Source organism: Buteo buteo, chromosome 1 (genome assembly GCF_964188355.1).
Source record: "Buteo buteo chromosome 1, bButBut1.hap1.1, whole genome shotgun sequence".
Classification (NCBI taxonomy): Eukaryota; Metazoa; Chordata; class Aves; order Accipitriformes; family Accipitridae; genus Buteo; species Buteo buteo.
Window position 1 is genome coordinate 77,677,975 of NC_134171.1, and position 12,082 is coordinate 77,690,056.

At 41.5% G+C, this 12,082-nt stretch overlaps 1 protein-coding gene across 1 annotated transcript in view; it reads right to left on the reverse strand.

Moving 5' to 3' along the window:
- Window positions 1-12,082, reverse strand: part of FAT4 (FAT atypical cadherin 4) — a 149,739-nt gene that overhangs the window by 26,100 nt on the left and 111,557 nt on the right. Inside the window, exons 8-9 of the mRNA XM_075036840.1 lie at window positions 10,537-10,787; window positions 3,336-7,685 (exon numbers count right to left, since the gene is read on the reverse strand). Of these exons, the coding sequence (XP_074892941.1) occupies window positions 3,336-7,685; window positions 10,537-10,787 (4,601 nt within the window). The remainder of the gene's footprint in view (window positions 1-3,335; window positions 7,686-10,536; window positions 10,788-12,082) is intronic.

Sequence of the window (12,082 nt, forward strand, 5' to 3'; positions counted from 1 at the left end):
TGTTCTGATAGACCTTTATCCCACCTAAGTAATGTGCCTTGAAAAATTATGAGATGTTTGTGTTTTCATAGCTTAAGCAAGTAAATTTTCAAGAAGCATTTTCACACATCCAGACTACTATGCACTGCTCAGTTGGGGAATAATTTTATTTGGCCAGCATAAAGAATTAGGCTAATCATATATGTTTGATTAGTGTTTCAGGGTATCAGCGAGGGGAAGGAAATGCCTCAGCCAATGTTTTGGGAACCAGGGAGACTCCAAACCAGAGCCACCCCAGTTACACTCCAGTTCAGGTGAACGTTGCAGTTAGTTGAGTTTATAGCTCTCTTCTCAGCTGAAATATTGAAGGATTCAGGGCATTCATTTTTATGTCAGAAAGATCCTTTCCTGAAGACCATGAAAAATTTGGGTAATGCTGGAAAATTGATAACAGTCAGCATTCAGCATTTATCATTCATCACCTCAAGCTGATGATATCACATGTAGGGGCTTATGCAAAAATCTAACTTTCTGAGATTTTTTTTTTTTTAAATTGAAAAATGTAACAGGAACAGATACCAGCTGAATGCTCTTGGGTTAGATTTCAGCTGATTTGAGAGTTTTAGTTTTCATGGTTCTCTGTGTCCATCTTTTAAAGTGGTTGTTCTAATATTTTAATCTTACATTTGAAACAATTTCACAAACCTACATTCCTTCATCTTAATGAGACCTGGAAAACAGGAAATGAAGGGTTCAAAGGAAGGGCAGACAACTACTGTAAATCACAAAGTATATTCCCTCAAGAAAGTGATTATTTTAAAAACAAAACCTGATCATCATTAAGAGATGTAATTATAACAGATTGTTTAAACCCTAATGATGTTGCTCTGAGGTAATCAGCCTTTATAATCCTATTCAGTGAAAAGAACTACATTACCTTTGCAGTATGATGAAGTGAAATGCAGCTGACAAAACATAATAAATCAAGGAAAAGTAAGACTCTCAATTTTCAGGTAGGCCATTATAAAGGTCTACAGCTCATGTACTCTAATTTACGGTGAACAGAGAGTCTGTCTCAGAAAATACTAATTTCAACTTGTATGCAGTACCATGTAAATATTATTTTTTTACTGAGCATGCAAATTCAATTATGAGACCGTATTTTCATTCCAAGAGAAGCAGCAAAGCTATGTATATGGTAAACTGAATTAGAAATCCACTATTTTGGATGTCTCTTTTTTTTTTTTTTTTTTTTTTGCTGAGGCACTCAAGGTTTATATTCATAAAGAAACAGTTTCAGGCTTTATTTTTACATTCACTATGGCTATCCTTAATCATATAAGAATCAGGATTAAATGCCCAAGCAGCTGTGTTCTCTTTCTGTTGGCAGTATAATAATGACATAATAGTCTCTATGTCAAGCATTCTCAAACAATCTGTATTCTGACATTTGTTTGCAGAACCTATTGAATATTAAATTTGCAGAATTTCAAATATGCTTTTGCAGACATAAAATGTCTAAATATACTGAATATTAATTGTAGTCTTATCTAAGAAGCTCCGCTGATATTCAACTCTGAAGACATTTTGGTTTTTAATAGCATACTTTGATGCCATTTGTTTTCTGTCTTGATCAATTAATCTCCAGACACTTAAATAATTCTTGATTCTGCAATGGCCAACCGATTTAAAAAGATCTGACTCCCAAATAGAAACGTCTGCCCCAGTGGTAGTCGGTTTTAATGTTATTTGTGTTGACAAGGAGTTTAAGAAAGCTCATATCAGATGCCACATTTAATTCATGGCGTGAAAGAAATCCAACACTTCAAACTGTAAGAGTCTCTCATCACGTTTTCTTAGTTAAAACGTTCTTCTTTTTTCAAGCTTGTCACATGTAGAACTTTATTTTTAGCTGACACAAGGGTTGAACATTAAGATATGAGCTTTAATACCAGAAAAAATTAGCTGGACGTTTCTTTAATGTTTCAAATTATAGGCTAGAGGCATACACTACAGTATGCTGCTAGAGTTAATGAAGTGTTTTGCTTCACTGCAACAGCAAGCATATGCCCATGTAATCTCTGCTGCTAATGACCTAAAGACTTAGTTACAGGGGATAGGTGCCCTAGAATTATTTTGCCATGCTCCTGGCAAAATAATTTGATGCACGAATACAACGTGAAATAAAATCCTGGAGTAGTAACCTAATTAGAACTGCTTGTCAATTAACAATAATTGCTCCTGACCTGAGGCTCAGTAGTACATTTGTGAGGTTCACAAAAAAGATCACATCAGTGTCCTTTATATTGACAGACCTTTCACACCAAATATGTATCCACTGCTGTAGCTGTGCTTTAAATGAAGTAGTTATACCTTTATTTTGAAATCGATTAACTTTCTCCTTTGTAATAAAGCGTATCACATCTCCTGTACTAATCTGGTTTAAGAAAAAAACCCAAAAGAACAATAACCCCCTGATCACTCCACTGGTTACAAATGAATTTTGGTGGCAGTGGTGGCAAGCCCAAATACCCACACCATAATGAACACGGCTGTGCCGACCTGGGCTGTCTTGTGGCATCTGTGATACAGAAATGCTCCTTAGAAAAGGTAATGAAAGCCTTACCTTATCTTCTCTGGTTAGATTGTTTTTATGATGTCTGCAAAAAGTGGCCATAAGCAATGGTTAAAATTGTTCAGAACCTTCCTTAAATATCATACTCATGACAGAAGCAAACATCAGCCTGCTTTTCTAGGGATAAAATGCTGCTATGTTTGAATGTGTAATAAATATTAGAGAAAAATACTCAGAAGAGGTAGGAATGCTGCAGACATTTCTGTTGTTAATGAAAAAAAAAATGACAAAGGGACAAAATACAGAAGAGGCATGCTTGATCATTTTGCCTGAATTCTGTTTTTTCCCCATATCTCTCATCTGTTTTCTGCCTTGTATGACTGGAAGCAATTTGGGGCAGAGGGCGATTTTCTTGCTTGGCACACTCCTAGCAGACTTGAAATGCTACCACAATATGCCTAACAATAACAAGAACAGAAAAATCATACTTAAACATTGGAAATGGTTTCTACACATTTAATAAGTTAAAATAGCTCTTGTAAAAATCTTTCTGTTCTAATGCAAATCAGGTAAGTGAGATTTGCCTGAGGACAGAGCTAAAATAAAATAATACTGTGGGCACCTGGTCTTCTGAGGTTTCATAACTACAAGTACCTCACTTTGCACGACCTCCTCACCTATCGGGGATGCCCGTATTCGGACAACCTTGTGCTAAAAAGGCACGTTTCTACCCTCTTCCCATCTCTTCTGGACGGTAAGATAGAGAGAAGTAAAAGCGTACCTGTATACCCAGTTTTACAAACGCAGTTGAAGCTTCCCGGGAAGTTCTGGCAGGCGGCGCCGTTTTTGCATGGGTTGGAAAGGCACTCGTTGACGTCCCTCTCGCAGGCCATGCCGGTGAAGCCCTCCAGGCAACTGCACGAGAAGCCCCCCACCAAGTTGTGGCACGTCCCGTCGTTGTGGCAGGGGGAAGGGAGGCATTCGTCGATGTCCGTCTCGCACAGACTCCCATCGTACCCAGGCATGCACCTGCACACGAAGGGCCGGAGAGGCTCGTTGGCCACGATGATGACGGGGACGCTCTCGTGACTCTTCAGAGCCGGGCTCACCGCCAACCTCCTCAGGCAGCTCCCTCCGTTCTGGCAGGGGCTCTGCAGGCACCAGTCGTGGTCCACGGCCTCGATCCGCACCCCGCTCTGGCGGAAGAGGACGTCTTTGATGCTCTCGAAGAAGGTGGCCACGCCGCTGGGATTCACGTACTGGTTGTTGCCGCGTTTGACGGCCGCCATCAGGAAGGTGTGGTTGCTCTCCTCGTACAGCCCGTAGAGCTGGACGGCGGTGCCCAGCCCCGTCAGCTGGGAGCTGGCGATGCGTAAGAAGTGGAGGTAGTGATTCGTCAGGAAATCCCGCACGCTGTGGGCGCTCAGGCGGAGGAGGATGCTGTTGTCAACGGTGGCGTTGCCGAAGCCCGCGAAGAAAATCCGGACGCTGCTGGTGACGGCGCCGTGCAACCCGTCGTTGCTGAGGACGGCCAGGTCGAACGTGCCATCCGTGGACCTCGCCTGCGAGTGCAGCTCGCAGGTCCCCCCGGGAATGCTGAAGAGGCTGGTGACTCCTGAGGTGAGGGAGCACTGGAAGCTGTCTAGCACATCTGGATCCTGTGGCTTTACGTTGCCCAAAATTCCACCTGGGAAGAGGTTTCCGTAATAGTGAACAAAGATTTCTACCGTTCTGGGCTGAGACGGGTTGTCGTTTTGGTCTATTACTTTGATCTGCACAGTTCCTGTGGAAGACATCTGGGGAACGCCAGAGTCTCTTGTAATCACCGACAGGTAGAAATCACTGATCTGCTCCCTGTCAATCTCTCTCGTCGTTGTCAGCACGCCGGCGGTGCTAAGGCTGAAGTAGCTGGTTGCGGGGCCGGTGCTGAGCAAGTAATACGTAAAGGGACCTTGGTTCGGAGGGAGGTCAGGATCTGACGATTGAAGCGTCATCACGAGAGTTCCCGCACGGTTATTTTCCATGACTTCTCCTTGGCTGGTGGACAAGGTGGGGCCATTGTCATTGATATCTTCCAAAGTTACCAATAAAGAGGCACTTCCTGTAGCAGACGGCGTTCCCGAATCGATGGCCAGCACAGACAGGTTGTACACAGGCAACGTTTCTCGATCCAGCTCTGCAGTGACCGTCACCTGTCCTGTCTGCGGGTTGATGGAAAAGGCGCTGTTGTCGTTGCCGGACCCAATGAAATAGGAAAACCTGCTCCAGCTAGGGACAGAATCTGAATCAAAGGCACTCACAAACGTGACATGGGTGCCTGGAGGAACACCTTCGCTGATTTGTATATTGTAGGTTCCTAAGGTAAAAACGGGAGGATCATTGGCATCCAGTATAGTGATATTAACAGTTACTTCATCTATATCTGCACCACGAATGCTCCCCAAATTTTTTGCGAGGACTTTCAAAGAGATTCGTTCTTCTTTTTCTCTGTCGAGAGGTCCTGAAACATAGATTTGGCCACTTTTTTCATCTATCTGGAAGCCTTTCTTTCTGCTGTTGCCAAAGATAAGGTAGTGGACTTCTCCATCAGTTCCCATATCACGATCACTTGCAAAAACTTCACCTACAACAGTACCTTTGGACGCTGCCTCAGAAACCTCAAAATAATAAAGCTTGGACACAAAACGGGGCACGTATTCATTTGTCCCTTCTAATTGGATGTTGACACTAGCAAAGCTGCACCTCTCTTCATCTGGAACATTAAAAGCCTTTACCGTTAAATGGTAACTTTGCTTTGTTTCATAATCTAAAAATCCCTGGGTGGTGATCGTTCCTGTATTGGGGTCAATGACAAAGAGGTCACTATCTGAGGACTGAATAGCATATGCAATCACAGCGTTAGGTCCAGAGTCAGCATCAGTGGCATTTAAACGAATAACAGTTGTCCCACTGGGGGCATTTTCTAACACATTGGGAAAGTAGTCCTCAGGGCTGAATGCTGGAGAATTATCATTCACATCAATGACATTAACAGTGACACTGCAGTAGCCTGTTCTGGACACCCATCCTCCATCTGTGGCAGTAACAACTAGCTCATGCTTTTGGCGTAACTCAAAATCAAGTGGTTTTGCTAGTGTCAGTGTACCAGTAGTTGTATTAATAGCAAAGATGCCAGCCTCATTTCCAGAGGAAATATTATATCTGATTAATCCGTTCATAGCGGCATCTCTGTCTCGGGCTGAAACCGTCCTGACCACTGTTCCAACAGAGTGGCTCTCCGGGATAGTAACACTCATACGGCTTTGAGAAAACTCGGGTGTATGGTAATTTTCCTCTGTTACTACTATTTCAACTGCTACCTCGGATGAGAGTGGAGGATTACCTTTATCCTTTGCTTTCACTTTGAACAGAAAGTTTTTGTTCAAGTCAGCCATTAGTGAAGATGACACAGAAATCCAGCCTGTACTCCTGTCCAGTCTGAATTTATTAGTTTTGCTTTCATCAGAGATAAAGTACTCCACTTCAGAATTCAAGCCAAAGTCTTTGTCATCCACTGCAGTAACTTTAATTAAGTTTGTGCCAACCTTCACGTTCTTAGTAACAGGAGTAAAATATTTACGAGCGAGGAACAGTGGTGCGTTGTCGTTGCTGTCTACTATGTTAATGGTGACAGTCGTCTCGCTCATTAATGGAGGACTGCCTCGGTCTGAAGAAGTAACGATGAAGCTGTGCCTATTAATGTTGACATTGCTTGAACCGCTGGAGTTTTGGTACCTTAAATACTGCTTGTTGAAAATTTCCCCTGTGGTTGCATTAATTCGGAAGAACTCAGACTGGGATTTTATGAAGTAGAAGACTTGGCCGTTCGACCCTTCATCAGGATCGGTGGCTGAAACCTGGGTGACCTTCAACCCAATCCCAGGAAGCTCCGGACACTCCAGGTAATAGGATGGCTTTGTAAATCGTGGGGCATTGTCGTTGACATCCGTGACAAATATGGTGACATCTGTGCTCACTGTCCACCCAGAGTCATGTGCAGAGACCCTGATTCTGTAGCGGTCTGTGTCCTCCCTGTTTAGTGGTCTGCTGATGGTGATGTCCCCGGTGCTGGGATTTATGGTAAATGGGAGACTTGTATCCCTTATGGTATACCTGCTGACCGCATTCACCCCGATGTCTTCATCTGATGTCGTGACTCGCGTTACTGTAAAACCCAGAGGTGCATTTTCAGGCACGGAAGCACTGAATATCTGGGAAAACCTCGGAGCATTGTCATTTTCATCTAAAATATTAATGATAACTTTGACGGTTGTGCTCTGGAGCGGGGTGCCTCTATCTGAAGCTTTTATAGTTAGTGTGTATCGAGACAATTTTTCCCTGTCCAAGGGCCTGACACTTCTGATCTCACCAGTGGCTTGATTGATACTGAAACTATTTTCTGTATTGCCCTCAATTATTTCGTAATTTAACTGTCCATTTAGACCACTGTCCCTGTCAACAGCAGCCACTGTTAGTATCTTCCGTGGGGACAGGTTTTCCACTATTTCTGCAATGAAGGGATCTTGCTCAAACTCCGGTGCGTTATCATTGACGTCTATCACCGTTACTTCCAGTTTCTTATATGAAGAAAAGGGAGGAAAGCCCGTATCTCTGGCCTCGATCCAAACCACATATTTCTGTATGGCTTCGAAATCTAAAGCCCGCCCGACAGAAAGCTGTCCTGTCACCTGGTCGACCAGGAAGGTGCTGCCCAGGTTACCACTGGCGATGTAGTAAGACAAGGAGCCTCCTCTGGCTGAAGATCCAGAGACGGTGGTGACAAGTGTACCAACCGCTTGGTTTTCAGGAAATGTGAAGGTCTCCTGATCTGCCTGAACGCGAGGAAATTCTGCTCTGTTCACAAATCTCACGGTGACGGTTGTAGAGTCTGTCTTGGGGTACCGGCCACCGTCCCTCACGTGAACAGAAATGGTGACTTCGGACTCTCCCGCCAGGGGGTTCGCAGCCAGAATTGCCCCCCTTGCTGGATCGATGTGGAATTTCTCGGAGTTTTTCCCCATGAGGGAATAATGGAGCTCAGCGTTGGAGCCGGCATCCGCATCGGTGACGGTCACAGCAAACACAAACGAGCCTGAAATGGAGCACAAAGTAAGGGCAGTTCTTTAATGAATGCACTGATTGCGGGAAACGTGATGCCAGCTTTTCACTCGGAAGCATGTCCTGGAGCAGTATGCTCTTCCTTACAGTGCTCTGAAAATGAACTGGTTTTGTCACAAGATGATTAAGTTCAGCAAGGGGTAGGTGAGTTTGTGAACCCGCAAGACATGCACGCGGCCAAAAAATGTGGGTTTGAAAAGTAGGTCACTGCATTCAGAGAAATGCATGTACAGATGTCAGTGGCTGCACATACATCTGCACTGGAAAATGGACCTGCAACTTTTTGGAATCCTAGCATCCCACTTCTAGAACATTCACATTATGAAAGCCATAAATCTAATAAGATTGAATGTTATTTTGATTTTTTTTTTTAATTACTCATAGTTTATTTGTCCAGGTAAAAAACCCCCTGGAATTCAATGACTATTAAGGTTACGTAAGTGAACAAGCAGCACCCATGGACATTTACCCTCACACCCACCTTCCCTTGCAGCCCCTTTTTTTCCTATTCCCCAGATGCTGCTCCTTTTTCCCCAATAGCCTCTTGCTTCTGACATTGTAAGGGTATTCTGAGGACAGTAACTAACAGGACTGGATTTCTAAAAGCACGCTGGTCCTCTGAGATAGGGGTAAAAATCATATAGAAATACAAAACTATTGCACACCAGTGCAATAACATGAATATAATACATTTCAGGTCTTTCGAATTCATGCTTGACAATGAGCTCGACTATACGGGCACCATTTGCATTAACCTTTATGTTTGCCTATCTGCAAGGAGAATCCAGGGTGTCCTTTTGCACTGGAATTTACAGATCTAATGCACGGCACGTCTTTCAAATCTGACACTGTCCAACCCATTTGCAGAACACTGTTGATGCTTTACTGGTACTGAAATTTAGAAAATACCCATTCCTGTATAAAAATCATGTTGTTTTCAACCTCTTAAGGCAAAATCATTTACAGGAAGGAATGACTTTGACAGCGTCCCCTTAAAACTATACTTCATGTCACTATTTGTCATGTGCAATGATTTGTACTCCAGGGGGAGGAATATTTAGACAAGTTCAGTATTTGAACCCTTGTGAGAAATGGGACAGGAAAACATTAAGATTTTTGCTTCATTTAAGCAAATTATATTATTAATTATTATTATTACTAGTTCCCCTTTTTAAAATTTACTAAAAAATAATAAGTAAATCAAGCTTTTTCTTTCAAAACATGCACTAGATATTCTGTGATTGGAATAAAGGCACAAGTCTTGATCAAGTTATGAGGGTTTGGGGTTTTTTTTTGGAAAAGCTATTGCAGATGCTACATTGGACTGCAATAAAGTTGTTTGTTTTGTTTTGTTTTAATGGACACCATGCCTGCTAGTAACATCATTGTCAACAGTCTTTCAAAATAATGTGAAAAGATATTAACATTTCCCTTTAAATGAAAGTGAACTATCAACTAAGGAAGTTGCAAATAAAAAAGTGCATGCATCCCTAGGTTTTTGCTAAGTTAAAACCAGAGTAAACATAGCTTAGGCTTTCTATGTTTCTAGTTATAATGGGTTTCATACAAAAAACATCCAAAAAGATACTGCCAGAAAACATCAGTTAAACCTATGTGTACTCTTCATCAAACACATTTAAAGACACCCCCCCTCCAAACCACACAAAGGCACTGTGCCCTAGTCAGAATACACAAAGATACAATGCAATAATAAAATAATTTCATAATGCTGTTCTGAAAACAGGGAAGAAATGTAAACAAATTCATTCTTCCATAAAAAGGAGAAGTATTTGCAATTGTTTAAAATTTAGAGAGAAAACCCAAGACATGGAAAAAAGCCCTTCTTTTCGTTGTTTTAAAAGAAAATTTGTTTTGTAAACCATTTGTCTTGGAATCCTCTCTGTAGGCATCACATACCCATGTCTGCATATTCACATGAAAACACAGTGTCGCCAACTTCCACAGCCAACCACTGTGACTGCAGTTTGGTGAATCTGTGGTAATACAGTGAGCATATCATAAAATCCTTTTATTGTTTTGAGCTAACGGAGGTTGCAGTATTAGTCCATTTTAAATCTTGGAAAAAAATCTCAAAATAGCAGAATCTTTCAGCAAATTCTCTCCACCCTCATGCAAATACACATATTCTACTTTCTTTCCCCTTGCAATGCCAATTCTGCAAATAGAAAGTATCAGTATTTTGGACTTACCCTTTTCTAATGTATTTATTTATCAGGCTTGTTTAAACATAAACTGAATCAGAAATTAATTCCTGCATTGAGTAAAGTCACTTTAATTTGGGTGTAGGTTCCACAAAAGGAAGGTTGTTGCTTGGCTTTGCTTTTATTTTATTTTACTTCAACATTTGGCTCAAGGAAAGGCAACGTAATTAACATCTGATCTAGATATGGCCTTTTTGGAAGAGGTTGACAAAATCCTCTTTAAGAATTGCTCAGGGTGGAAAAAGAACATCTACATGCAGGAGGAGACTTGCAGAGGAAAAAAGAGGCCATTGCCTTACCAACCCCAGCAAAATGATTTAATCATTTGTTTGAGTGGATGCTCATTTACGCTATATCTTCTTTACATAACTGCAGGAAAATAATTGAATTTGGATGGAAGGAACAAACTAAAAAAAATTGCTAAATTGCAGGTGATATATTGAGCCTTGCCATTATTCATTCCTACCCAACATGAAGATAACAAAACCTGGACAAGAGCTGCAGAGGAACATCTCAGAAACATTTCTTGTGGCACAGCTTTGCATTTCATTAAGAAGTTTCTGCAGTCTGAAGTATCCCAAGCACTGCCACTGATCAGCTTACCTGAAGTGGTAGGCGATGGGACGTGGGTGACGTAGGGATGGTGTTGAAATTTGGGTGGGTTGTCATTCACATCGGCGACGGAGACAAGCACGCTGGTGGAACTGGAGAGAGCCCTGGGGAAGCCCCCATCACTCGCCACCACCACCAAAGTGTAGTTCTCCCTTGCCTCTCGATCGAGGAGAGCACTGGTGATGATTTGTCCTGTTGATGGGTTGATTGTGAATTGTGAATTGCCACCGGTAAGCCTATAGCTGTTTCAAAGAAAAACCAAGGAAGAAAAATTCAATTAGTGTTTCATAAGGCAGCCTGCTGCCTTAAGATAATAACAGTTTCCCATATTGTTCAGACCACCATGCTGATGGGTATCAACACACGCATTTTATTCTGACTGTCCATCTGGCTTCGCTTCTTTTCTTTTCCGTATTTTCAGACCTGTCATAAATGACATTTCTGGGGATTTCCAAGCGTACTTGCTTAACACAGATAGATTTCTAATAAGTGAGGAGCAGAATGAGCATTTGTACATTTAGAGATACAGTCAAGACATACTCTCAAAATTGCCTGCTGGAGGCATCCTCTAGTACTGATTTCCCTGGGCAAATGCATTAAGCATTATTCCAAAAGGCTGACATACCTCTTAACTGAATCCACAGAATATAATTAGGAAAAATACTGATTTCTGAAATAAAAGGATGACAATTTTAAAAAATAATACGAGGATTTATAATTCATATTGTTTCCTGATACTGCGCTAAGTTTTGCTATTCAAGATTTCACTGTTAATTCATAGTAATTCATAGCAAATGAGTAACCACAAAGCTACGTTAATAGACACTAATTGGGACCAGAATTTGACCCTTGATTGGTGTATATATACACATGCACACATCTGTGTGTGTGTGCAAAAATGTGATTTGATAAGAACTGACTGTGTGCTTACTGCAGTGCGTCATACGGGCTACCTCTGCCTTACTAGCACAGTGAATTTGTCCTTTTTCTTTGAACGCTTAATCAGCTTCTGTTTGTACAGAATGAATCTCAAAGGTATGTGGAACACTGGGCCATATTTTTAAAGGTAATTGGTTAATATTATGGTTTTTATTAATTCAGATAATTGGTTTTCTACAAAACGAATGAAACAAAAACTGGCTAAAATGAACAATTCCCATATTCAGTATTATAACCCTGACAAAAACCAACACAGCTGTGATTAGCATTGCTTCTTCAGAGAAGCCTGGTACAGCACAGCAGCAGCTTTTTTGAGGTATTCAATTCTATAAAGGACTCAGAAGAAAATAGCTTTTATGAAAGAGAATAATATTCCTATCTTCACCTTTTTAAATTCAGAATAGGTTATGACAGAAATAATAACACAGGCCAGAAGCTTTACCTAGAGGATTGATAGCCAGCCTGTGTAATAAGCTGTGGCAACTTCTCCTGTTCAGTCATTAATCTCTACAGAATGCCATGAGCATACTTTAATTGCTTAATTATGATATAATATGATGGCCATATGTAATTATTCTCCAGCCATAGCAATGTGCAT